This window comes from Chaetodon trifascialis, chromosome 13 (genome assembly GCF_039877785.1).
Source record: "Chaetodon trifascialis isolate fChaTrf1 chromosome 13, fChaTrf1.hap1, whole genome shotgun sequence".
NCBI classification, from domain to species: Eukaryota; Metazoa; Chordata; class Actinopteri; order Chaetodontiformes; family Chaetodontidae; genus Chaetodon; species Chaetodon trifascialis.
In genome coordinates, this window is record NC_092068.1 from 23730001 (window position 1) to 23757618 (window position 27618).

At 43.0% G+C, this 27618-nt stretch overlaps 1 protein-coding gene across 1 annotated transcript in view; it reads right to left on the reverse strand.

The window, feature by feature from the left end:
* Nucleotides 1-27618, reverse strand: part of cdh11 (cadherin 11, type 2, OB-cadherin (osteoblast)) — an 84887-nt gene that overhangs the window by 7587 nt on the left and 49682 nt on the right. Inside the window, exons 3-11 of the mRNA XM_070977461.1 lie at nucleotides 19386-19797; nucleotides 18300-18439; nucleotides 17222-17516; nucleotides 14650-14769; nucleotides 12863-13030; nucleotides 7398-7585; nucleotides 2028-2141; nucleotides 1758-1897; nucleotides 980-1116 (exon numbers count right to left, since the gene is read on the reverse strand). Coding sequence (XP_070833562.1) covers nucleotides 980-1116; nucleotides 1758-1897; nucleotides 2028-2141; nucleotides 7398-7585; nucleotides 12863-13030; nucleotides 14650-14769; nucleotides 17222-17516; nucleotides 18300-18439; nucleotides 19386-19530 — 1447 coding nt within the window. The 5' untranslated portion in view covers nucleotides 19531-19797. The remainder of the gene's footprint in view (nucleotides 1-979; nucleotides 1117-1757; nucleotides 1898-2027; nucleotides 2142-7397; nucleotides 7586-12862; nucleotides 13031-14649; nucleotides 14770-17221; nucleotides 17517-18299; nucleotides 18440-19385; nucleotides 19798-27618) is intronic.

The window sequence follows — 27618 nt, forward strand, 5'->3', positions numbered from 1 at the left end:
ACTGATCAGTTGAAATCTATTTACAGTTAAAACTGAAGCAGTGTGTCAACAGCTGTTTGTACTCAGACTTAACTTTTTTTTCTTTTTTTTTTGTCTTAAACAGTTTAAGTTTAAAACATAGTTGGTGCAGATTTGGCCAATTTATGAGCCAAGTCTCAGATAATGTCCACAGCTATCAATCACCAGTAAAGCACAGCAGAGCCAGGTTTGTCATTGATTTCTGACCAAAATGTAACATGGAAACAGCAGAAGATTCCTGCATGAGAATGCAACAGTTACGTGTCCTAATTGTTGACACCAAACACTGAACGCTAACAGCTGGATACACTCAACAAAGCAAAGACCACTGTGGATCAGGATAGAGCCAGTCTCTCCTCCCTGAAGCTGAATGTATAATTAGTTTACCAAGATCTCGACAGTTCTTCACTGACATTCATGGCAAACACTTTACTAACTTCAGTCCCACCCAGAGGGGGAAAAAAATAAAGACAACATCTTGAATCCACTGAGATTTTGTACATAAGATGTCATGGAGTGTATCCAGCACCGCAGAATGACAGGTTGAGCTCTGGATGCCAGCAAATGTACAGCCTGGTGGCAATCTGGGATTTTTCCATCTGTTAGTTCATCTCTGACTTTGTCTCCACATCCTATGTTTATGAGTATACTGTTTAGTATGTTCAGTGGTGCAAGTCACACGGGAGCCGACATCAAACACAGGCAGACTGCAGCTCTTTAACTAACCGTTCTCCTGAAATGGCTAAAAATATCAGTAAATTAGTGCTGACAGTCTCATCGCCACTCTGTCACTTCACATTCAAAAGTAATAGGTACGAGTGTGGAGGTAAAACCGTACTGAGTCACAGTCGAGTACTTTTTTAGCTCACACCGTGATGGCCCACACACATCAGATTTAGTCCCAAGTCTCTGAAAATGTTTCTAGATTTTGATGTGTGTCTGTATGAGTGTGAATACGTACCAATCTCTGTGGCCGACACAGATATATTATGCCAGGCCTGTGCTTCTCTGTCCAGCGGTCTTGTCGTGGTAATCATGCCGTCTTCTGAGTTGATGCTGAAGAACTGCTCTACATCTGTGTACCGAGGGATCATGTACCTTGACAGAGAATTAACACACATACATGATTATTACACATTCGGATTTAGCAAGTCAAAGAAAATTAAATTCATAGAAAATGAATGTGCATTACAGCATATTTATAGCTTGTTTTCTGAGACATTAGATCATTTTCCAAAATAAAACTGAATCGATGTCCATTAAAACAAATTGCAGCTGCAAGATGGAGTGATCCTCGCAGCCTTAAAGACGGGCACGTTGAGCTTTCAGTTATGTTTCTGGGGAGATAATTTGGCATGTATTTATGTTTTATACCTGCTACTCTGAGTCTACACTGAAGAGAAAAATATGTTGAAACACCCAACCAGTGCTTTTGTAATCCTGCTTTGCTTCCCTATTCTGTTGAAATCTTCTGCATATGTAATCTGTGTTTTCTGCCCCAAAATATGAATATAAAGCCAGACTTCTTTGAGTCATATTGTTTGTTCAGTGTAGCTGAACACTATTAGATATTTTTTTTTTTTTTTTTTTTGGCACTGATCCATGAGAATTTATACTGCTGTGAAAATTCAGATTCTCCCACAGCTCCAAGCCTGACTTGGTAAATGTGTGCGTGTGTGCGTGCGTGCGTGCGTGTGTGCGTGCGTGCGTGCGCACAGTGTGTCTCTTGTTTGTCTTACCTGACAGGGTTGTTGGCAACGTCAGTGTCCTTGGCGTGGACTCGTCCCACCAGGGTGCCTTCAGGCGCATTCTCCTCTACCTCAAAAGTGTAACTGGGAGCTACGAACACAGGAGGCTCATCTGCATCCTCCACTGATATCTATAGGCACACAAACACACTGAACTGTGAAAAGGCTGCTGTGGTATTTATCTCCTCACACACACAAACACATGCAAGCTCTGTTCCTCATTAACACACACAGTTTTACAAACATATTTGACATTTATACCTTTATTGTGGCTTCGTCCTTATAAGGCCCCCAAGCGAGGAACTGAGGGTCAACGTAAGTGTTGGAGCCCTCCACCTTCAAGGTGTATGACCTTTTAGTCTCAAAGTCCACTGGCTGAAAGAGAGAGAGAAAAAGTACAGGCAGGTCATTTAATCAGTTCATCTCAAATCAAAGTGTATCCGTGTTTTATCAAACATTCACTGCAAACACACATTCAAACGGCGTGTTGTCCTTTTTCAATGTAATGACATTTAAATGCTGCATGAATGCTCTGTGTATCCACTGCAGACGCTGGCTTTGAGGAGGTGCCCAGTGCTGCATCCTTGTCTTCTGGTAGGGGGAGCTGTTGCTGCATGAATGATGACAGGCTTCTTTTCACTTGTGTTGAAAGTGAGAGTCCAACTGCTGTCATTACTATTACACAGCAGCACAACCAGGAGTAACCCAAATGCTGACTTTTACCTTTATTGAGTGATATTCCATGATATGATATGAGTCCTTTGCAGCCACAGTGAGTCTTGAATGAATCATTTGGTTGTTTTTGTTGGGCTGTTTTCATCATCAGACAGAAAACAATACTGGTCTGTTTTTAATGAGCTGGGATTAGGTTTGGGAGTTTGGGACGGCACACGATAAGGAGCAGGAAGTCTTTTGGGTCAAAAGGTGGGAGATGAAATTGAAGTCCCAGGCGATGAGCCTGCTGACAGTTCCACAGTTTTTTCTCTTTTTCCAGGCATAATTTTTTTAATTTATTACACCTTTCTAATCGAGACAGATAAAATTAATACATTTAAAATCCCTAGGATGGCTTTTCAATATGACAGGATTCAATTCACTCATATTGAACCCAGCTTCAATTCACTTAGTCTATATTGGAAGAAAACCCATTGACTTTTAATGGCTGCGATATTGAACTGGGTGTGAGCTTTGAGATCTGAAAAACCAAACTGAAAAACATCACGCGCCTTCATGAAAAGTGGCGCAGCAGTTAGAAAGCGATGGCTGTCGGCTAAACAGTGCATACGTCCAACGAATCTTCCTCTTTCTCCTGACTTTTATTCTTATTTTCTGACTGAATGCTACTGCAGGGACTTTTAAGTCAACAAATGTGTTGGCAGCCTTTGTATAAAAGCTGCAATACCCCAGAGATGCTCTCTGCTATGATTATGAGGACTCGTCCGTTGCCAGCAGCTCTTGGCTATAACTTGTACTCATCCACAGCTCTGCCGTAGCCACAATCACAAAAAGAAAAAGATATACATATTCTTTTGGGTATCAATGCTGTATTATAAACCCAGATAATAACCCCTCTCCCCACCACAATTTTTCCAGCCAGCGTGGGGATGTTGAACTGGCAGAGTCCCAAGAGCAAGCTTGATCTTTTCATCGCCACGCTACCATCACTTAATGAAATCCCAGTGAGAGGAGGGAAGGCTCGTAAGCTCTGTGTGAAGTGCTGTAAACTCACAGAGAAGCTGGTATAGATTTATGAAGGTTTTGCCACTGATTAGGATGGTTACCAAGACTTCCAATACCAAGTATTATAGATGGAAGCTGCTAATTGATCAGGTTTTGCATGGTGGGAGTGTCTTATCTTTCCCTGTATATCGAAGCAACCCTGCTGGGGCAAGAACACCATATTATTGTTCATTACTGTCCTTTTGTTGTGAGTGATCAAACATGGCACCTCTGAACGCAGCTCGCCGTGGCTCAGATTCACAACTGTTTTCATGTGATGCGGCTGCCAGACGACTCAATGCAGGCGGCAAGTTTCCTCTCAATGGATTGTTCCACGCTCATCCAGTCGCAGCAGCACCTGAATGGTGTCGGTGCGGGTGTTTAACGTGTTGATGACAGGTACCGTGCCAACAGGATCGACGCGACTCAGCTCTTTCATTTTCCCTTTTTTCCGTCATGCTCCCTCTCTCTCCTTTGCCCTCTCTATCTCTTTCTCTGTCCCCTCATCTTCCAGTCTATAGATCTGCTCTCTCTTCATTCTCTGCCTCTTTGTGTAATCAGTGTGAGATAATAATATTCACAATAATGCCTTCCCTCTCTCTCGCTCTCTCTCAAGCACACACACACACACACACACACACACACACACACACACACGCATACACACACAGCTCCTTAATATTCTGTGGACTGCGTTCGTCAGGACACAGTTGAAAGAGAATAGCTGATTAAAGCTCATCCCTGTGTGTGTGTGTGTGTGTGTGTGTGTGTGTGTGTGTGTGTGTGTGTGTGTGTGTGTGTGTGTGTGTGTGTGTGTGTGTGTGTGTGTGTGTGTGTGTGTGTGTGTGAGTGAGAGAGAAGGGGAGTGAGAGAATAGAGATTAGAGGAGGCTACTCCCGATGCTGATTTGAAAGTGTGTTTAGATGCGAGTGTGTACATGCGTTCTTGTGCTTGTGTATGCATCGTGTGAGTGTGCGTGTTTGGCCTTTAATTTTGTGTGGCACTGCCTTCAGGGGGCAAAAGGTGTTGATTTCCCCCGAGAGGCATCAAGACACAATAAACACACGCATGCTCACACACACGTACATACACGCACACATCTGAGACAAGATACCATAATCAGATTGAGAGGAGCACAAGTGAGGTTGCATCTCTCATTGTCCACACACGCACACATATACAGGCACACACTTCAAATCAGCATGAGGCCATTAAGCTATTATTCCAAGAGACACAGGGATCCGTGAAGAGGGATTGTTGTGTGATAGCTCCTGGCATGAGTCAGTGGCCTGACACACACTTACATGCACTTGCACAAATCCCTTTTTCTTCAAATCAGCATCAAAGTATAATTTTGTCCTGCGTCACATTTTAGTGAAAAATGCAGGAGACCATGGCTTCCTGTAAAGTGGAGCTGAGTGCATGTGTATGTGGCTTCATTCAGTTATTTTGTGTGTATGACTGTGTGTGTTGTGCCTCACTCTTTTACAATGAGGTCAATGGTCCACACATTCAATACCTCTCAAGCAACACATGCACACATGACGTCTGTGTGTATCATTCATGCATAATCAGCTGCTCGCTCTGATTGAGCTGTCCCATTGAGCTCATCAGCACCACATTTAGTCTGCAATTTGTACCTCCTTCTTTGAGGGATCCTCCTTTGAAAACTACACATTTGAAGTATTCCTGTGTGCTTTCATCTGCATTTCAGTTTCTACTCAAATCTGGTCACATTTCCAAATTCTGCTGCCCAGTACAACCACACAGTTTTCTGCTGTTAGCTAAGGCCTGGTCTTGGTTAACTGCTTTGCTCCAAGGCACCCAAACAGTGTTTGCTGAAAGAGGACAGGAGGTATTATTATCATTCAGTCATTTCTCAGTCCTGGTGACACCAGTGGGAAGAGGGCCTCTAACCCAGACTGCCTTAATGCCATTCTCAAGCACTGAGCTCCAAAGGAATCTCTCATGCAGCCCGTTGTGAGAAACAGCATGAAACAGACTTGTATCGATTGATTCAGACAGAGATTTTCCCACAGCATCAGTAAAAACGAGCCGTGGGTTAAGGCTGGCTGTTCTTTTGAGCAACGTCATCGCTGTCTGGACAGGAAATATAGCTTGCCACGAATGCCATCATACTTTAAAGCACATGTAATTACACATTTGAACGCCAAGCCTTTCGCCAAATAAGGACATGGTTTGGAACTTTGATGGAAATAAAAAAGAAGTGCCTCTGCGGGCTGAATGTCTAACAAACCTAAAATGCCTTACAAAATCTCTTCCTTTAATTTCGAAGATATCCACCCAAAAGATAAGGAAAAAGAGTCTTTTCAAAGACTGATTTTGGTGTACGTTTCATTATTTTTTTACTGAGAGACTCAGAGGTTGGACAGCCCGGCGGGGAAAAGCAGGCTACCACAGCTCACTGGAAGATTCAACTCATAATCCTGACCTGCAGCTACATACAGTACAATAGTGTGTGTGTGTGTGTGTGTGTGTGTGTGTGTGTGTGTGTGTCACAGAGAGAAAAAAAGTGAGTGAATTTCTATGTATTTGACAGAGAACTGTGTTTGAGATGGAGGCACTGAATGTGTGTATTTGAGAGTATAAGAGGCTGTGTGTGTGTGTGTGTGTGTGCGCGTATTAGAGTCACAGAGAGAGGGAGAGACAGAAGGAGTGAGAAAAAGTAATTGTGTGTGCTGAGCTGGATCACTGAAAGCTATAGTTATAGGGTGTGTGCGTGTCTGTGTGCACGTGTGGGTTACAGTCACAGTGCAGAAGATGAGCTCTCTGGCCTAGGGAAGCATGAAAGTTAATGCACTCTCACTGACACACACACACACACACACACACACACACACACACACACACACACACACACACACACACACACACACACACACACGACCATGGCAGTCAGTGTTCAGATCAAACATAATAAGAAACTGTGAGGGTCGTCAGGGAAGGGAACACAGCACCACCTCGCTTTGCTTCCACCCACCTTCCTCAGTGCTTCTCATTTTTTTTCTTTTGACAATCCTCCTTTTCTTCCCTTCTTTTTTTTTCATAACACACAACATTAACACACAAATATGGACGCACACTGAAACGTGGGCTGGCCGAGGCTCACACTAAACTGCTTTGTCTGAAGGAAAAGTGCAGCCTCGACTGCATTTCTGTGCCGCTAAATTGAAAAAATGGTTGATGACGCATTCGTTTCCACAAGAGCTCGCTGTTGGAGCAGCCACTATCAGCGCATAATGCCTTTGACCAGCATTCTTTACCAGAAACTTCCACAACAATTGTGAGTTTCTCCTCTGGGCTCAATAAAGTGTTATCTTAACCAGTGGAATTTTCTTTGTGCTGGATTTTCATGACCAGAGGAACAACAGCAGCCATCTCTGCTGTTACTCTCTCCCCTTTCCAGCAGTTGTCCTCATGAAGTTTTGCCCTAAATTAATCATTAAATCTCGTCTTTTTCCTGTCAGCGCTACAGCATTCAGATTTTTATGTGGAAAAACTTACTGTTAATCCATCCCCATGCACAATAGGTACTAATGCATCCTTTAACTAGCTTGGACTACATTTGTCCTGTTGTCCCAAATTCATCAATTTCTCAGTCCTTCTATGGCAGACAGCCATAGTTAGCCACTAGTTTGTGAACAAAAAGGAGCATTTAGCTGTTAACAAGTCAGATATTTCCCTCAGAAATTTGTGAAGACCAAAAACTGAGGTAGTAAGAGTGAGTAATAGACTTTATGTTTGCATGGTGGCCAGAAGCATGACTCCAAATAAAATGTGTTTCTGTATTTGTGCTGGGTGTGTGAATAATCAGCTGTTTAACAAGTTTAGCACAGCAACAGTCATGTTCACAACTTCAGGTTCATGAAGCCTCTTTCGTTCATTCCTTACCTTCTTCAGTTTAATAACAGCCTCTCTGGTCTCGGAGTCGGTGCTCAGTTCAAACATGTTCATTCCATCACCCTCGATTATGCGGTAGTTCACCAGCCCGTTGTCTCCGAGGTCAGGGTCTTTGGCTTTAAGACGGCCCACCTCCTCTCCTGGTACTTTATCCTCTGAGACAGACATTGGATATACACCTGGGAGAGAAATGAAGGCAGAAAATGTACTTGGCTCTGCTTGGCTGGATGGTGATGTTTGTGTCAACTCGTGGTCACGGCTTGCTTTTGTTTTCGACTCCTCCTGGCTGCTTTCCCCTGTGTTTATTATCTGAAGCAGGGTCAGTTTTGGAGGGCAGAGGTGATTAACATGAACCATACCATCTGTCTCGTATCGCCCAGAAGATATTCATATGGCCCAACGGATATTAATATCCCCTGCAGTGTCAGGTGTGTGTGTCTGAGGGAGTCTACACCTGGCTTGCAGAATGAGAGCAGTAGGACCATATGTCTCCCCTCTCTCCTCTTTTATCCTTTTCCCTCTCTCAGGTACTCTTTCTACCTATCACCTCGCTCCTCCCCAAACCTTTTCTCCCCACTTCTCGTCATCTGTCTTCTCCCTCTGCTCATTTCATCACGATTCTTCCCTCTGCTCTCACCTCTGTCCATCATCCTATTTCTACTCTGTTCCCAAATCTGTCATTTCCTCCTTGCCTCCTCCTCCTCCATCTTCTTCCCATTCTTTTTTGTCCCCTCCTTCCTCGCCTCCTCCTCCTCCTCCTCCTCCTCCTCCTCCTCCTCCTCCTCCTCCTCCTCCTCCTCCTCAATGGTTCGGGTGCTGAGCACAGAGTGGACTCATCATTTTACGGGCTGTACATTATTAGCATGTTTATCCTGCTCGTCCAGGTGTAGCAGCTCTGTGAATCATGAAATTCATTTGGCCATGTGGCGTCTGAGAGTGGAAACGGAGAGCGATTCTTGATCTGTCCAGCCCAAATCCCTCCAGCCCTCCACCTTTTCCCACATCTTTCGACCAAATCCCTCCTCTCCATCTTTCCTCTTCATCTCTGTCCCTGATTTTTAAACTGCTCTCCATACTGTTTGACTCTCTTTTGGCCTTTCCCTCCCTCTCCATCTCTCATGTGCTTCTCCCGTTTCCACCCCATCCTTTTAAATCTCACCATTCATCCTCACCTCTCCTCCCTCTCTCCGCCCTTTTTCTCTCATGTCTATCTCTCCTCCTCCCCCTCCTTCTTCTCTCTCTCTCTTCTTTCTGCCAGTTCTGGCTAAAAGCTCATTTCATCCCTGCCCTCCCTTTGCCCTTTTCCTTCCTCTCTTCTCCTGTCGTTCTATTCTTGCGTTTCCTAAGTAGCTTAACTTCAGTGGCTTCTGGCAGCTGAGTTAAACGTTGTTTGACAGAACGCACAGGCGGCCTGGTATACCTGGCTGCAGGTTAAAGTGAAGCACAGCCCATACAGGAAATGTACATTTACATTCAAGTGGAAGGTCTTTACTTCCACAGATTCAACAAAGTCACGCACTGGTAAATCACCTGTGCTTGCTTTCTTTTGTCAAACCAATGTTCTTTTTTACCAGTTCGTCTTTGAGAAAGTGAGTATGAGAACATGAGAAAGTCATTAGTTGCTTTCATTACTCTCACATAAATGATTGCACTGTTTGTATTCACACAGATGTCCGATCTTGGAAGGAGAAGCTCATAAAACCAGCAAAGATTTGATGTAAACACCAATAAAGAGCCTCATAAATACAACTCATAGCGACCACAATCTCTTAGATCACTAATTTTAATGGGATACTGGAATTACAACAATAATGCCTTATATTACTTTTTAATTTATTGCTCCTCATACTGGGGCCTTTGATCTGTCAGCATGTCAACAATATTGTGGATGCATTTTATATTGAATGTGGTGAATGTATTAGTAATTAGAATTGGCAGATGCGTGACCTGTTTTTGTCCCTCCCCCAACACAAACTGAAAAGTGATTTATGTCTTTAGTTATTTATTGAATGGATGAGTGTTTGGATTGGGCAAGTGTTGACTGAAGAGCTGTTTATGCACAGATCTGATGTGCGTCTGTGGTGTGTGTTAATTTGACAGCGGTGGGTGTGGACGCCACTAAGCTGATTCTTGAAGGAAATTATTTTGATCATACTCACAAAGAATATTCTCGGAGAGCATGATGAGCATATCTTTATTAAAACTTTTGTATCTCCACTTCCATATCGGCAGTTTAAACACGATCCCGTGAAGCTTTGCATGCTTTAGCTCTCTCACTGGTGAGACGTTTCATTGCACTCAAAATGTACTGTACGTTTAAATGCCCAGATATACGTGGCACAGTTCTGTTTATAGCACATTCTGCTCACGTTCTCATGATTTAATATGGGAAAGTCTCTCGAATCTATAAATAGCGTGGTTAAAATGCTGATTGCAGCAAATCCTCTCCACTTGCTGTGAAAAGAGGTACGTGCTATTACTTTTCAAGACAAAACTGAGATCTGCTGTCATCACTGCTAGTTTTACTGTTGGGACAGTGATGCATTGCTGTCTCAGTTTTAGCAGTATTACTTGTAGTTCTGGGACTTCAAATAAAATTTGCAGTTACACAGAAACAGCTTTTCGAATGGTAAACATTTTGGGAGGGATTTTTTATATAGCCTGGTTTGTTTTTTGGCTCTGCACTAACAATTCCGAAGACACGGGGGGTAAAATATATGCAAATAGAATCCTGCAGATGTCAACCAGAAGATTATCTTTCACAGCTTTAAATGGCTTTTAATATCTGCCGTGTTTCGCATCGTTCATGTTTAAACAAGAATGAGAGAGCTCGCCATGCAGGTCGGTGGCCAACATGTATTAGCAGTATTTAACAAAACCGTCTCTGTCAAGTCAGGCTAATAAACACTGAAGTCAGAGAGCGTTGAAGAACAATCACTTTTTATTTGCCTTTGTTTTTTCTGCTCCTCCTGTCTGTGCTGTGATGGATTTTCGTGGTGGCAAAGGAAAGATGCTTGATAACGAGGTGAAAAGGAGAGAATTACAGGGACAGAAAGTCTGTGAGAAACAGAGGAAGACAGAGAGATCAAGCCTTGGAGTGAAAGAAGAAATATAACAGCTTGAATGAAAACTGAAAAGCTGCTGGAACACATGAGAGGCAGTCATGCTGTGCCCTATATCTTTTTCTGTCTGGTTTTATCTCCTTCGCTGTGTTTTCTCTCTTTGTATCTGTTTTATTTTGGTCTTTTTTCTGCCTCTTGCTTTGACTTTGTTTCTCTTTCTTGACTTGCTTATCTTATTTCCCGTTTTCTCTCTCTCTCTCTCTGCTCTCTCTCACTCTGCCCAACTACTAAATAAGTAATCACTGTCCTCATTCACACCATCTGGGAGACTTTTCTTGCAGGTGTTTGTAGTCCTTCCGCTGTTTTTTAGACAAGGGTACCCACTACCACAACATATTGTGATTTGATGGGTTGTCTTGTATCACAGATGTAAACTGCCAGTGACGCACACCTGATATTTAGAGGCAGTGCGAGGAGGTACTTTGTAAACTGTTAGGACTGATAATGTTTGGTTATAAAGCCTGCATTTTGTCCCTGTTATCTGATTTTAAGAGTGTTTTATATCCACTCTGGATATGGGAACAGAAGAGTGGCCTGTGGTTGGAGAATCCATCCTTACTGATGCCTCACAACCACCACATTTCACACATTGTTGTGTAAGATTACCATTATAATTATCTTAACCAGAGCAACATAACAAACAGCGCTTGAATGTGAATGTGTCAGTGATTTGATCCTTCTTCTCTAACATTTTTGTGGTCAGCAGAGCAAAATGTTTATGGTCTATATTGTAAAACACCCAGTTTGTTGCTGGTAAGCTCACTGGTTTTAAAGGGTAGAAGTGGTGAAGTGGTGCTGAACATCTGCAGCCAGTTAAACGTTTTCTTACATTAACTGCAGTCCAATACAAACCTACCACTAATTTAGACTTAGTAATAAATATATGGTTAGATTAACACCTTCTGATGGTGAACTCAACATTATTATCTTTGTAAAGGTAAGCGCTCTCAAAATCCTCTCCAAATGTTGTTTGTTGTGACCTACAGAATCGTATTTTTGCATTGAAAGACACTGAAACGCAGTCAGCTTGTTGGAATATGCAGGAACTGGAGTGATGGCTCTGACAGTCTCTTTCTCTCTCTCTGCGTCTCTCTGTCTTTTACATTCCCTCCCTCACTGGTTCTGCTCGTGTCTCTGTCTTTTCTCGCCTATTCAGCTTCTCCGCGGGGTAAATCCTGAGCCCTCGTCTCTTCTTTTCTCCATCCATTCCTCCAGCTACTCTGCTGAATCTCTGCCAGGAGTCGCTCTGCTCAGAGCTCCAGGAGGGGAGGGAGGAGGGAACATGGAGAGAAGAAAAATAGAGGATAAAAAATGAGAGAGAGAGAGAGAGAGGCCGAAAGAAACTGAAAGACAGGGCAAAAGAGAAGATAGACAGCGTTGGACATGCAGGTAGACTGGAGACTGATTGGAAAAAAAGGGGTGCAAATCACTGCTGAGGTTGAGATTGTTCCAGAACGGCTGAATCTTCGGTTGAGCTTCAGCTTTCCAGGTATAGTCACAGGCTTTTCAAACCATTTACATCATTTTGAAACATCAGCATTAAATGGTGTCAACAGACAACATCTGCTGCCTCTTGTCTTCATTCCAGATTTGGTGACACCATATTTTTAATAAACATTAAAAGGGGTTGTCTCATCTCCTGTTGGCTGTTTCCTAAAGTCAGACAGTCCAATCAGAAAAGGGCCATTTTGTTTATTTAATTGCAATACCCCCAGAAAGGTGTATTGTACCTCCAGTTGGAACTTTTACAAACCAAGGCTAAATATTTCACTTAACTATTTCACCTAACTTAAACCTAATTGGAACCAAGCCCTTAAAACCAAGTCTGATCTTTCAAACAGACCTTTGAACTTTCGGAGACCGGCCAAATTGTCCTCACTGTCAAAAATGTCCTCAAAAAACTTGTCCTCACTATGTAGCAAGTACACGCACAAACACACACATACGCATTTGCCTGAGGACATTGCAGGGGGCCAGTGAAGAACCTTCAATAATTGATTTCTTAAGTTATCTTTTCTGCCTCCGACAGCGGCTTCCCTCGTTTCTATACTGCCAGCTAGCTGCATGTTTTCTGGGTTGTATGCACACACACATGCTTACAGTACATGTAAAATGGTGTGCACACCCATGTATGTGGATTGGCAGAATCCACATGCACAGATGTTCGGTACACAAAAGGATAGCAAGCTGCAGAAATGGAGGGCTGATGCGTCATTTGGTAAAATATATGACGCTTTCACCCCCATGAAGGAAATGTCACGAGAAGAAAATACACACAGTCGATAATGTAGACACAAACAAAGATAAATAGATAGAGAAGCAGTTTGTACTCACTCTGTGGGAACTTTGGAGGATTGTCATTAACATCTGTGAGGGTGATTTTAACCTCAGTGGTCCCCGACAGCCCACCCATGTGACCACCCATGTCTTTAGCCTGGATGACGACGTCATACTCCTGGCGTGCCTCACGGTCCATGTTTGGCAAAGCAGTGCGAATTATACCTGAAAGGGCAAATGAATGCTCAGCTTACAGAAACCCAAAACTGAATCACTGGAAGCTCACGGATGGAAATTAATGAATCCTCTGTGTGTTTATGTCGATGTCTGCATCCTCGTGTCCAAGTATTTCTATGCAAGTGCATGCAAATTATATACACGATGCACCTACATCTAAATGCTGTAATTCCAAAATGTTATTTTGAGAATTTCATGGCAATTGAAAATCACAAGTTAATGTTTGAACGACTCTCGCTTGAGAAGTTGACCCATTTGGTAAGCGAAAACTTAAAATGTGATTAACTTTCCTCAGAGTGGGTGCAATTTATTTCAAGATCTTTCATTTTGCAAGAAAACACATCATCACTCATCGTTCACATTAATGAGAACTCTAGTTAAACATGTGTGAAGTCTTATTTTTCTCCATTTCAAGCCCTGGTAATCTCTTCTATCTGTTTAATTCATCACCGGCTGCTCTCTTTCCATCCCTCTTTCTTTCACCACATGTCTAGCTGCAGTGTCTGGGAGTTGAGGCTTTCGACTGTCATATTATGCCCAGCGTGTGTGCATATGTGTGTGCGTGTGACAGCATGAAAAGCTGATAATCTCCAAACCAATTAGAAATGTGAGCTATGGACTTGAGCCAGTCAAATACCCAACACTGGTTTGATTAGCCAGATTTACTCTGCCCAAATCTCTCTCCCTCTCTGTGCCCTAACCACTCTCTTTCCATGGACTCACTCACTCTAAACCAATTTCTCTCTACTCCTCTCTCCTAACCTCTCCTTTTCTGTTCTTCTTCACCCTCTCTGACCCAGCATAGCTCCATGTCTGCCCTAACCTCTCTCCGTGCATCCAATTTCTTCTTTTAATGCAAACCCAAATATTAGGCCTCGGCTCCGCAGCGACCAGGCTGAATGTCCTCTGGGGACCTCTTTTACAGCAGTGCCTTCTTTTCCTCACCAATTTCAGTGGAAAGGACGTGCTGTTACATGATCCCTGCAGCAGTGAGTTCTGAGCTCTCTACATTAAAAGTGAACAGTAAAAAAATATTGCAGAAAGAAACAGGTTTGCAGTTCGGTCCTAGCTACAAGCAGTTTCCATAAGGTGCCTCATAGATACAGCAGTTAAGGCTTCTTGTCCACAATGTTGATTTATATTTAATATGTATTTGATACATATTTAAGACTAATGACTGTAACACCTGATGATTTGAGGACTAAAATTAGTTTGTTGTATCCTTTACACCCTTGAATAAGGAGGCTAACCAGGTAAGATTGAGCTGAAAAATTGATTAATTGAATTTGCCAGTTGGGAAAAAAAGATTGAATATTATCACATATCAGCAATAAGATGTGAGAGTATCAGGCGTGAGAATTTAGTATCTGTGTTGAGTTTGTCCATATCGCCTGGATGAGTTACAAACTAAAGGTGAATCCAAAGGTTTTAGGAGAAGCATAACATATCTATCTGGCTAACATCAGCATGTACTTGCTGTTTTGCATGTATTAGCTCTTTTAAGCCATTCTGTGTGTCGTGTTTGTCTTTGCGTGATGCATCTGCGCCGTCAGCCTGTATTTGGTTGAGGTGTCGATGTCGGGCCAGGGTTGTGTTTTCAGCCTCACCTGTCTGAGGCTCCACAGAGAAATACGGTTGTCCTTGGAGTATGCTGTACACCAGCCTGGCACTGTTGCCGTAGGTGGGGTCATCAGCATCTGTAGCTGTCACCTGCATCACTGATGTACCTACAGGACAGACACACAGACATGACAGACGAGTCAGGAGTCTACCTCAGCGATTCGGTTCAAGAATGGTTTGACAAACAAGCTTGTCACGGAGTCTTCGCCGATTCACCTGCCTGCACCGGCTGGATGGGGAGAGGGAAAGAAGAACACTCTCTCCCTCCTCTCAGATGCTGCAGCTGAGCTATACCTGTGAGGCTGGTCTCCACTTATATTTCTCCACATTTCATCATTGTCGAGTAAAAACATCCACTCTCCACTTTTGGTGATTTTCATGTCTTAAATAAAACATTATATTTCCTCAATGCGGCGACAGAGTTCTTACATCCCCTGCATTTATGAAACTCTTTCAGAATCCATCAGATAATCTGAAAAAGTGATGATGGCTCTAAAGCTCACAAAGCAAGGCACTTTGAAAATGTGCTGCTTCCACCTGACAACAGCAATTTGCTTCCCCCAAGTCTCTGTTAACTGAACTTGACACAATTAAGCTTAGCAAATCGGCCAAATAAATTCCATTTGCAGAAGTTTAAAATACATTCCATTAACTTTTCAGAATTGTTGAAATTTCCTTTTTTCAAATATGACATCACAAAACTCACTCACTCAAAAATTCACAAAAGTACTTCTCTGCTGGGTGGTTCTTGTCAGACCAGTTCTGCAGCGGCCAAACTTTCATTTAATGTCAGCAGCAGATTTAAACTGCAGATTTACTCGTCGTCACCTCTGATAGGAAATAAAAATAATAGCAGCTTGCGTCACCGAACATCTGCACCACCTGCAGAGTCAGTGTTACAGATGCAGTTTTATTGTTTAGAGTCAGATTTTTGTCTGTTTTTATAAGGTTTTGCATTTTTTTCTATACCAACAAATATATATATATATATATATATATCATATATAGGACTTCCTTTTGTCTTTTGTCGCTTGCATCTCACTCTTTTTACTTTCTCTGGACAGAAACAATCTCATCTGTCATGTAAAGTAGCACGAGGACAGTCTCTGAGGACAGAGGACCTACAATCAGACTCACATACTTGAGCTGTTACAGTGCTTTGTCTCGGCACGAGGTGGACCTGAACTGTGGTCCTTAAACGGCTGGTGCTGAGTTCACGGCTGGACGGTTTTGACTGGGCCCTTTGGGTGCCTCACATCAATAACGCAGTGTGTTTTTGTTGACTCAACTACTTCTCAATCTTCTCTTCATTTGCTGTTTGGATATTTCAGTTTCCAGTTGCAGCTACATGAGCGCCTCTATCCGACTCCACACAAAATCCATCGGGCCTATAACTGTAATCAAGTTTCATTCGGTCCTGGTCTCCATGTGGCAGCTACCTTAAGTGTATAGGATAAATTACCAAGAACCTTAATTTGAAAGAGACTGCCTTCTCAACTGTTCTAATTCTGACATCCATGAGGGAACATGGACCTAATTAGTCAAATTGCAGCTTTTCTTTCTGTTCCACTTCTTTGGTTGAGGATGATGGTAACCGGCGCCCCCTCCCTGCCAGACATCTGTATTCAGGTTTCATCTTAAGAAGCGGATGGGTGAAAAAAGCCTGAACAGAGCTTATTCAGAGGTCCTTTCAGAAGTTCTTTCTTTGGAAGTCCAGTCCATTCGGTGAAGGGATTTCTCTGGCTTTCAGTGCGTCAGGCGGCAGCACTGCCAGCGTGGTTCATTTCAGGTCAGTCTCGAGGGGTTGAAGACTCTCCAAGACCACATAATATTCGGAAAGAAAATCTATCAAGATCAGAAGCTCTAAGTAGGGAGACTCTAAGGAGATGGTAGGAGCTCTTGCCCATGCCAGCCTCGTGCTAAATATTTCCTTGCTTGTGGTTGAGCCCATTTTTTTCCCTCTTAGGTACAAAGAAAGAAAAAAAAACATGAAGGGCTTTTTCAGAGATGGACGTGTCAGCTAGTGCTACGTCTGTTATCCACTGCTCTGTCGCGCTTCCTGTGGTCAGATTTCAGTGATACTTAATAATGTATGAAAAAGGCTGTTTAGCAGACAAACAACACTGAAGATGAACTCAGTCAGCAGCTTCATTAACAAACGTCACTCAATATACATCGGAGAGCTTTTCTGTCCTGAAAAGATGGAATTTGATCTTCTCTGCTGCTCAGCAGATATACCTTCATTTCAAGCAGGAGCAGGCTTTATGAAAATAAAGCATTTAACAAGCATTCAGCAAAAGTGCTGACTACGACTTGTTTTACAACCTCTTGCTCATTGTACCCCAAACACACAGTGTACATTTTGTATGGGAAACACGGTAACTTGACAGGCTTATCTAACATGCATCTACCCTCCTCGGTGATGCCTTGGCCTTCCTCTTCACTGCCTTTAGCCTTTAGTATTAAGCACAATTTAAATCTACCCATAAAATCTTGCTTTCCTGATTACTCTTTCAGTCCCTCCCCTCCTGTTCCCTCACCCTTTCTTTGACTACTCACCAACATTGGACATCTCAGGCACCCTGGCATAGTACGGCCCATGTAGAAACTCAGGAGGATTATCGTTGATGTCCTGAACTTTCACGATGAACTCTGATGGAGGCTCCAAAGGCTTGTTAGTGTCTCTGTCCACGGCCTGGGCTGTTAAAGTGTACTGGGCCTGCTCCTCGCGGTCCAGGGTTTTTGTGGCGTGGATGTTGCCTGTCTTGTCATCAATAACAAAGATCGTTCCCGCACCTTCCCCGGACAGGATATACTTGATGTTGCCATCTCCTGAGTCGACGTCTGAGTGGAGCTGAATTAGAGGGGGAGGAGGAGGGTGAGAGACAAGGAGAGAGTGAGACAAACCAGAAGGAAAACAAAGACAGACATATGCAAAGGCAGGACGTGACTGATGCCGCACCATCTGGATTTCAGATGGTGTGGAAACTTAAAGAGAAAGAGATACAGCCTGGTTATTGTAGCATGAGACAGGTAGTCTGGTCCACAGGAAAGACTGGTAAACATACTATAGCTTGAAAGGTTGGCAGATGTGACGTGAGGAATCCATTTCTCCTGTCTACAAATTAAAGGGACTAAAAGGTTGAGATCGACAGGCTCGTGGATGTGCTGTGTGAGACAGGCAAACACTAATAAGTAAGAGATTTAAAGGGTTGTCATCCCAAAGCATTGAAGAATGTTCAACATTCAATTAAACTCTTGTTCTTCCTTTACAACCCCTAGACTGTGAAATATGATGCATTGTAAACATCATTTCTCGTTTGTTATGAAAGCCGCAGCTCAGTTTGAGTGATGTTGTTGTTGTGGAGGAGTACCACCAATCATCTTCAACCTTGAATGTGAACATGACCTCTCTTTTTTCTATCTCCCTCTCTCTCTTGATGAATTGGAAAAGCTCTTTGAAATCCTTGGAGCCAGTCATCTGCCGTCACCCTGCATGCCCCCGCCATGACTTTCAGTTTGGCTATTAAATAAACAGCAAGCCAAATTTTTGATTGTTTAGCCACTAATTATGTTTGCACAAGAGAAGATAAGTTGATGGACGAAAGCTTTATAACTCCAAGTTTATTATACTCACCCTGCCCACCAAGACCGGGTCAGGTCCAGTGTACTCCTCAATGACGAAGAACTGATTCCAGACCCATCCTCGTTTGGACCTGTGGAGTACCTGCCCTTCCTTCCCTCCCCTCTGTTTGCGTCTGTGCAGTGGCAAGTGACCTACAAGCACAAAAACAAACATCGATACCTCTTTAAACTGACATGACTCTTTTCTGTTAAACCTACGAAAATTAATTTTAGGCTTTCATTCAAATTTATAAATACTGTAGTTAGAAGCAAAATGAAGAGGCTCATTTAGGTCGCTCTGTTCAATGAAAGGATCATCACCACAGCTGCAGTCTTTTTTCTGAGAATATGTTCAGTTGTATGAATTCAAAAGTGGGTGGGAAGCAGTAACCTCATGAACAGAGAGGCCCACTTTTGAATTATGGGTCACTGGTTCAAATCCCAGCTGAGAAATTGTGGGTGGGTGGTGTGAACGACATGCTTGAACAAGCAGTTTTTTTTTTCAGGTGGCTCTTAACAAGGCACTTAACCTCTGTTTGTTACAGTGCAGCTGCTCAGTGGCTAACAGGAGTGAAGTGTGTAAACATCTGTAAATGAAGGGAGCTTTGATGGAAGAAATGAATAGCTCAGTAAATCTTTCCTCTGTCGGGAGAGGTAAAACACACAAGATTGAAGGTGTACTTTGATAGAACACAAATGCCAAAAATCTAAAACATGTTTAGAGTAAGCCCACATTGTTGTCAAGAAAATGTGAATTTAGTGCCTTTACAAGTACATGTAAAGAGAAAGGAACATTTAAGTTTCCTGAAGTTTACATTTGGTTCACAGCTGTGATGCTGGAACATCTGTGTACAGTAGGTACAGAAATGGACTGTCGGGACTCTGAAGTACAAAAAAATTGAGGGAGGGGATCATTGTCAGTCTGAAAAACGTGACGTGCATGATCATCTGTGTTTTGACAGATGAAGGCGAAACTGTTTTTCAGAATGCATCACAGTTACAGCTTAAGGTTGTGAATGCAGCCAGATATAGAAGAATACCTCGTACATGACAGGTGTTGAAGTCAAACTAAAAGGAAACCTTGTTGCCTTTGTCATACCTGAATGTCTGTGTCTGTGGCCCCTTTGATCCAAAGAGGTGTTTCCCTTCTGGGTTCCTAACGCGACGCTACAGAGCGCAGAAACTCCGACCAACACCAGGAAGGCCCTCATCAGTCCCAGGCCCTGCCGCTTCAGCATCGCCATCTTGCCTGGCCTGAGCAACCGTGCACTTCACTTCGGCCCCGACTTTCTGGTTCCTCTCAGTGGAGCTCCGCTCCCACTGAGGTGATATCCTGTTTTTGCTAACGAAATGTTGTTGATGAACTTCCTAGTTCATTAGCTGAGATGGGGCCTGCTGGTGCGGGTGTTCATCACCAAATTTCATGTGACTGCCTTTCTTCTCCTTGTTTTTGTCTTCTTCGTGCTCTCTCTCACAGTTCGGTCACTCCCTCTCTCCTCTGTTCAGAAAGCCTGAAAGAGAGCGGAGGAGAAAGCTGCTTTACAATCATAACAATGAAAGTACTGCTTAAAAAACATTACAATTCAGCAAATTTACATTCATTTTAATAAAACTCTTTCCTTGCAAAGAGATTAATCCAAATAAAAATGATGACTTACAAACTGACAGCTGAAACAACAAATGAGTAATCACTCATTCCTGTCTGTTACAGTTAATTGAGTGCAGTCGGAGATCTGATGTCTTAAATAGTTGTTGTCTTGATTAGGACATTGTACTAATTACCCACACAATGCTGTCTGTAAAGTCATTAGCTTTAATTCAATTAGACACTGATTCAGTGTGGGAGGTACAGCACATGTCCAACACCAGGTCATACACCCAAAATCCAATTAAACTAACGTAAATGATGATGTGTGAAAGTCACTAAAAGCAGATATTGTATCATGACTCTCCCTGTACAGGGATCCAAGTTTGATCAGTTAAACAGCACGCTGATCACTGGACAGGTCATGATGAAGGGGTCTTTGTCTCTCAGCAAGTGGAGCAGCAGGAGGAAGATGACATTTGATCTGGACAAAATCCAAAATGTGTCCATCAACAGTCCTGACGTGAAGTAAAAAACTGCTTGCCTTTTACAAGAAATTGTACGTGAATGCCATTGAAATGCCTTAAGTGCAAATTGAAAAAGTCTATGAGTGTGTGATAAAATTAATTTGATGAGCGCAACGAAGGAATGAATCAGATGATTCCAAGATGAACCGGTGGCTGGGCCTTGAGCGACCGCGCTGCGTTTCTAAACATCCAGTTTGACTTTCAGCAGAACAGAGCAGGTGAACTTGCTTCTTGCTGTTAGTGTTTAGTACCCATGTTGTTTGTCAGTCCCTTTCAAAAGCAACCTCTCAGGAACTTTTCTAGATCTACTGCCGTCATGGTTATGGTACGGTTCAGTCCAGATGTTTCGATGACTAACACTGCTTGGTTAATGAGTCAAAGTGTCTGGTCTCAGCTGCTTCAAGTACCTGATTACACTTCACTTAACGCAATAAAGTCACTCAATTGACCCACACCCATTTGTCAGATAGCATCTCTTTTCTCAGGCCAGTGGTTACAGAATATTGACGCATCATTTGCACACAGCTGCATCTCTAATGAACCTCCATTATGGCACCTGACATGGTTGACAGGACTTTTGGGACACAACTGCATGTTGTCTTCCACATGGACCTGCGCTGTCTCTCATTGACAAGCGAGGCATCAGAACAATGCCAAATTAGACTTCAAAATAATTGCACCAAGCCATTAGTATTCCAGCATCATGCTAGTAAACACTGACAGCAGCAGCAGCAGCAGCAGCAGCAGCAGCAGCAGCAGCAGATAGCTGTGTGGACAGTGTCTCACAGCGGGCCGTCTTTTCCTTTTCTTTTGTCTTCTGTCTTAACCTGGACTTTACTGTTCCATCTTTGCCTGAGATTGTGTCCACCAGTGTGTGTGTGTATTTGTGTGTGTTTAATATTCAATAGCTCATTAGTTGAGAAAATTCCCTCAGGGCTCATTGGCTCCTGTTGACCACATGACCAGCCAACCAGGAAGTGTTGACAGTTAATCCCATACCGGCTCATCATCTGGCTAATTATCCTTGAGTCTTTTGATTGATGTGCGTATCTGTTTGTGTATCTGTAGATGTATGTGTGTTCTTTCTCTTCTATCATTTCACTGCACGAGCCTCAAAGCTGTTTCCTCTTTGCCGCCGCTACATAACGGCGGCCGCTTGAAGCCGCATATCTCCAGGAAAAAATTAAGGATTAAAAAGAAAACTCAAAACAAATTAGAACAGTGAAGACCAAAGCAGAAGAGAGGAGAAGAAGAGGTTAATCTGGCCTAATTTGTTCATTTTACTGAAACCATACAGGCTTAAGGTGCTATGAACACATGTAATGCTGTTGTGATCGTTTTTTCTGTGTCACGTGTTGGTTGAAATATGTACAGCGATGCACAACAAGAAAAAAATCGCAAAAACAAACTCAGGAATATCTGTTCCTGGAAGTTTTCACTTGCAGGTGACATCATTTGTGAATGTGAACAACGAATAAGCCAAAACTTCAAAGCGGCTTTAAAAACAACACCACCAAAACAATTACGAACCCTGTTGTGCCCTTGTTGTGCGCAGAGTTGACACCCGCTACGCTGAATCTATTAACAGCCTCTCAAACTGTCATTCGTGTGTCAAATTAAGTGTCTGCTTTGTTTAACAAGTAAAAATAAAGCAGCTCCAAAATAAATTGCTTTCACCAACATCCTGACGCTCTGCTACTGGTCATCTGTTATTTGTCTCAAAAACTGTCAAGTTAGACACCTGAAAAACAATGAAGCAGATTGATAGCACAGAAATACTCAGAGTGACTGTGAATGCGATGAAATGAGGCCGCTGTCACGTTCAAATAAAAGAAGTGCTCGACAACAATCTCACACAACTCGGTATTAGTTTTATTTTAATATACTCAAATGTGAGTTTTGATATTGCTTAAAAGCCTCATCAGCATTGATAGATTGGATATTCCTGCACATAGTTTCCGCGGGTAATATTCTGTAGTTTTCTTTTCTTTACTGACACGGTTGAGGGAGCTCCAGAGAAAGAGTGAGAAAGAAAATACAACAGAGAAACAGACAGCGATAATGACTCCCCTGGGCGAGCATGCCTTTTGGCCAGACCACTTCCTCTGTCTGAATACATGACTCAAGAGTCACATTAGAATAGTGAACAGTCTCTGTGTGTGTGTGCGTGCATGTGTGTGTGTGCGTATACCATTCCCTTGGGCTCGTAGCGATGCTGTGAATCTATGAGTCAAGTGTTGGACTTGACTACTGTGATTCATTGGCTAACATTAGAGGGTAGCTCGACCCACGCTGCGTGTCTGTGTGTGTCTGTGTCGCAAAGGTCAGAGCAGTCGAGTTAAAAAAAAAAAGAAAAAAAAAAGCAGGCTGACACATCCTCACAAACTGACCAATCATAAACTGACCAATCACACCGCATGTGTGTATTTATTAATGGACAACTGACCGTCCGTTTGAGCGTGTCTGCGTCTTTGAATGTGTGTACGCGTGATGGATTACACGCGATGTGTGCGTGTGAGTCAGTTAAGCATATTGAGTTTTTCTTTTCTGATACTGACTGATGTTTTAGGATAGGAATCAGCTCCATAATCTCCTTCATTCGTCCTACATTCCTATACTTTCCACCAAAACCTGTGAATAAGGAACACTGCTGAGCAAACTCATTCTTTTTAAATCGTGTTTAACAGAGACTCGGGGTCTGCGGTGAAAGGTTATTTGAGTAGGTAACGGCATGTCTTTTTGTGCGTCTCTCTCGGCTTGTTGCTCATGCTGTGCCTCTTCAGCCAGAGTAGCTGTAATAGCTGCTCAACTGCAATCACTGTGATTACCTCCAGAAGCACACAGGAGCATTCCACCAACTGTGAATGAATGGAGACAATTTTTCAAGCTTCTCCACGACGTTTTAGCTTTTGCCAGCCCATTTCTTCACTCTGTTCCCTGCGCTTCATGTCGGGCTGCAGAATTAGACATGCATGACCAAAGGTTGTGGTTTTAATTTCAGCAGTTAAAGCTGAAATCTGAAACTTTCCCCACACTGTCCTCAGACACGAAAACAGTTAAAAAGCCTGCTGCTTAATTAACTCAGCCTCTGAAAAGCTGGAATGGCCTCCACGTGCAAGGTGTGATACTACTTGACTTATTCAGGACTTAAATGCATTAAAAATAATGCTAAAAATGCAAACAAGATGTCAGATGTTTGGACAAATACACCCTCAGCATTTCCTAAAAACAATTTGGATCATCACTCCAACCGCTGTGATGTCTTTAGCTCATTCTCTGTCTCTGTCTCAGACATGTGGGAGACGTGTCTCTAAGACTCGACTATTAAACAACGAGGGCTGTTTAACTCTCTCTCTCCCATGTTGTGTCTGCCTCTCTCTGTCTCTGTCTGGACTGTGCCTTCGTTTGTCTCTCTGTCCTTTCTGAGCCAAACCTCCAACAGCAGCATTAAAATAACATTGGAAAACGCCTGGAAACGACACAGAGGAAAAAAAAACAGACTTGACCCTGCTTTCTTTCCCCCCTCTGCTCCCACTCTCTCTCTCTCTCTCTGCTGTCTCTCTAGGGGTCAGTAGTAATAAAGGTGATTCATTCATGTACCAATGTGGTATATATCCCCGTCTGTCTTGGCTCACTGTGTGTGTTTGTGTATGCAGCAGACTGTGTGTGTCCTTTCATACTTTTCCCCCTGTCTTCACATATTGCCTGTGTCAGGGAAGCGAAGGCAAACAGTGGTCTTACTGTACATTGTCTGCACATTGTGTACAAAAGGAGTAAAACATACATGTGAGTTAAAGGAGAAAGCAGCAGAGCTGCGGACATAGTTGTGGATTTTCCTTCTGCACCCTCTTTCCTTTTCACATTAGGCAAAGCTTTTCAAACATGGACTTGGTCTGATCTTGAGAATCAGAGAGGTCCTGAATCACTCCATCTACAGAGCAAAGCCGTCTCTAATCATTTGGCTTTGTCAGGTGCTGTTCGGATAGATTTTTATCTATGAAGCTGACATGGCTGAAAGGCGGATTTTCACAACTATCTGTGTTAAGATAATGGCTGTTGACTATTGTAAACAATGGGAAAGTGGCTTTTTGGCAGTGATAATTTATGACGAGTTTTAACACACCATCACGGCTGCCATGACATCTAAATTGCTGACTCACGTTTGACAAGTTGCTGTTTCTGCTCTGAATGGACCGCAGTGACCATGAACTGTCCCCAAGCCATGAAACTAAAGGATTATGTCGGAATTAGCCAAGCGGCCGCCACCAACAGGAAATGCATGTAAAATGTGTTGTTTGTTCCCCCGGCGCAGCTTGAAGGCGACATTTGTCCCCTCTGTGCTCTCACAGCCACTGTGTCATCGTTTGTTCCTGCCACGCTGGTGTCAGTTGGCACAGCATTGAGTCTGTTCTGACGCGAACCAAGATGGCGGTACGGCAGAGAACTGTGTGCCGCTGCCGCGTGCTGAACTTGAGCTTATTTGATAGGGAATTAGAAACAAATGTGTGTGTTTTAAAGTAAAAGTAAGAACCTCTTTGACTTTTGTTTTTACGAGGATTAGATTTGCATTTTTGTATGATAACCAGGACTAACACCGTTAGATTACTTTGCTTTCTCATCAGGGCATCAAGTTGCTATAAAAACATGTCTGTTCTGATTAAAAAGGGTACTTAGCCAGAGCTATTTACGGTAGCTCCGGTGGTAGCTCCGGTTTGAGTTTTGCCTGAGAAGATGCACTCAAGGACACCTCAAACAGAAAACAAGTGGCTACTTCCAGGACTAAACCTGTAACCGTTCACTCACATGAAAGCCCCTCCAGCCACTGGACCCTTCTTTAACCCCAAACACTATTCGAACCAGATGTGATATTTTTTTCTGTGCTTCTGCTGGGATGAGAAAGAGGGTCATATGAGGTTTAAAATGAGATTTTGGTACTGTATAAATCCACTCCTACTCTCCAAAACAAATCCCAAAGCCATTCTGCTGTAGATGCAAAGCTGTGAACTTTTTTCTGTCTTTTCTTTAAACGTCTGGTTCCTTCAAGTGACATGTTCTGCAAGGGGAGATTTAACAAGATGAGGGATGGATGAAATGAACCAACCAGAGAGCAAGAGGCCAGGCAAGGAGGGAGAAGGAGAGAGACACCATCAGAAGTAAACACAAAGTGCAATCATGTTTCTGTCCAACAACTGTCAAATGAATTCTACAGAATCTTCTGAGATGTTGCAAAGACCACAAATCATCATTTCCATCTGCTGGGTTGAAGCAAATGCATGCAATTTTGGAAAATTAGGAGAAAAACAAGATAACAAGAAGAAGATCTTGTCATCATTATCCTTATTATTTTGGGAAAATGATGACATGAAAACCAAGGACTGCAGAGTGAGACAGACAGACAGACAGACAGACAGACAGACAGACAGACAGACAGACAGACAGACAGACAGACAGACAGACAGACAGACAGACAGACAGACAGACAGACAGACAGACAGACAGAGACTCGGCATATTAAAGTCACTTTGGGTGTCTCGTTTCGGTGGCCGGCTCTTTGTGGTCTGTTAAAAGCTTAAAAACAGAGCGGTGCTGAAAACAGACACCCGGCGTTTAGCTCACACCACGAAACCTGAGGCTTAATTGCCTTTCAATTAGAGGAACTAATAGGCCTGTGTGTGTGTGTGTGTGTGTGTGTGTGTGTGTGTGTGTGTGTGTGTGTGTGTGTGTGTGTGTGTGTGTGTGTGTGTGTGTGTGTGTGTGTGTGTGTGTGTGTGTGTGTGTGTGGTGAAGCGATTACAAAGAGAGAGCTGCAAAGCTTTCTCAGCATCTGCGAAAATAAGTATTAATGAGAGGCGGGCAGCTCCACAGACCCACAGTAAGTTGGTCTTCGCAGAGTGTGTGTGTGTGTGTGTGTGTGTGTGTGTGTGTGTGTGTGTGTGTGTGTGTGTGTACTTGTTTGCCTGCGTATGTTGTGGTAGGTATGTGCATGTGTGTAGAGGTTGCTGATTCCTGTTAAGCCATTAGTGAAATTCAAGTGCTAATTACCACCCACAAGACCCTTCTGCTGTTTATACACCCACCCACACACACACACACAACACACACATACACAGATTCTTCATGCAGTCTTATCTCTAATCAACCTCACTTTAACATTATTAGAATCTTTATACATGAAAGGAAGCGGACTGCAGAATGTTCTTGTGCTGCTTAATGTCCAGAACATGGACGTCTGATATGTTTCAGTAAATTGAATTATGATTTAATCTAATCATTGTGCAGTTTATCGTAATGCTGTTCATTATGCTTTCTCAGTATTTCTGCTTCGTCAGACAGTTGACCTTGACCAAAATGCTGGGGAACAGAGTGAAAGACATAAATCGAGGGTGCAGTTTGGGTTTGTCTTGTGTACTTTTTCCCCCTTCAATCACAGACACGCAGTGCTGAGCCCAGTCGGAGGCACGTGGCTGCACTGGCCTCCATCGCTGACTTTGATAAGACCACGGTCAGAATGATGCAGTGAAAAACATGCTGGGTGTGGGCACACACCTCATGTGGTAGAGACTAGCATTAGTCACAACCAAACCATTTCACCTGTTACCGATCTCTCTGAAGTAAATGTACTTTGTGTCACGGAGCTTTGATAGATTTTTGATGGAGAGAACGGGGATCAGTTTCCTCAGCGAGGCAGATCTGTTTCCTCTGGGGAGACACAGAAGCGTCAACTGATGCCCTTGTGTGGAAGAAGCCAAATCATCGTGGGTGAGTACGGATTCATTTTGCTGAAACGCAGTAAAAGCAATTCGTAAATAACTTTGTGAGCCTTGTAGAATAGTTAGTAAACAGGTCAACGAGCTGAAGACAAGCTGCACACAGGAACAGTTCAGCTCCACGAAGAGATCATTTCTTGTCGTTGATAGAAGATGTGGCACAGAAAGCGTTCGCTCCATGTTTAAGAGCTGTGTGTTGGATGTCAGTCACATCACAGCCACAAGTGCATAAAGATAAAATTGACTGATATTGAAGTGGAAAATATTTTCAGCACAGTGCTGTAGTGGCAGCAGACTTCCTGCTTCCTGTGCTTTGCATTTTGATACAGATCCATGCATGAGATTCAGAAGTAGGTACAGACTTTCACCCAAGTACTGAGCAGTTATTACTCTAACACCATTACTACAATTAAGAAAGAAAATAGCTTCTCCAGCATTGCCGTTGGCACAAGA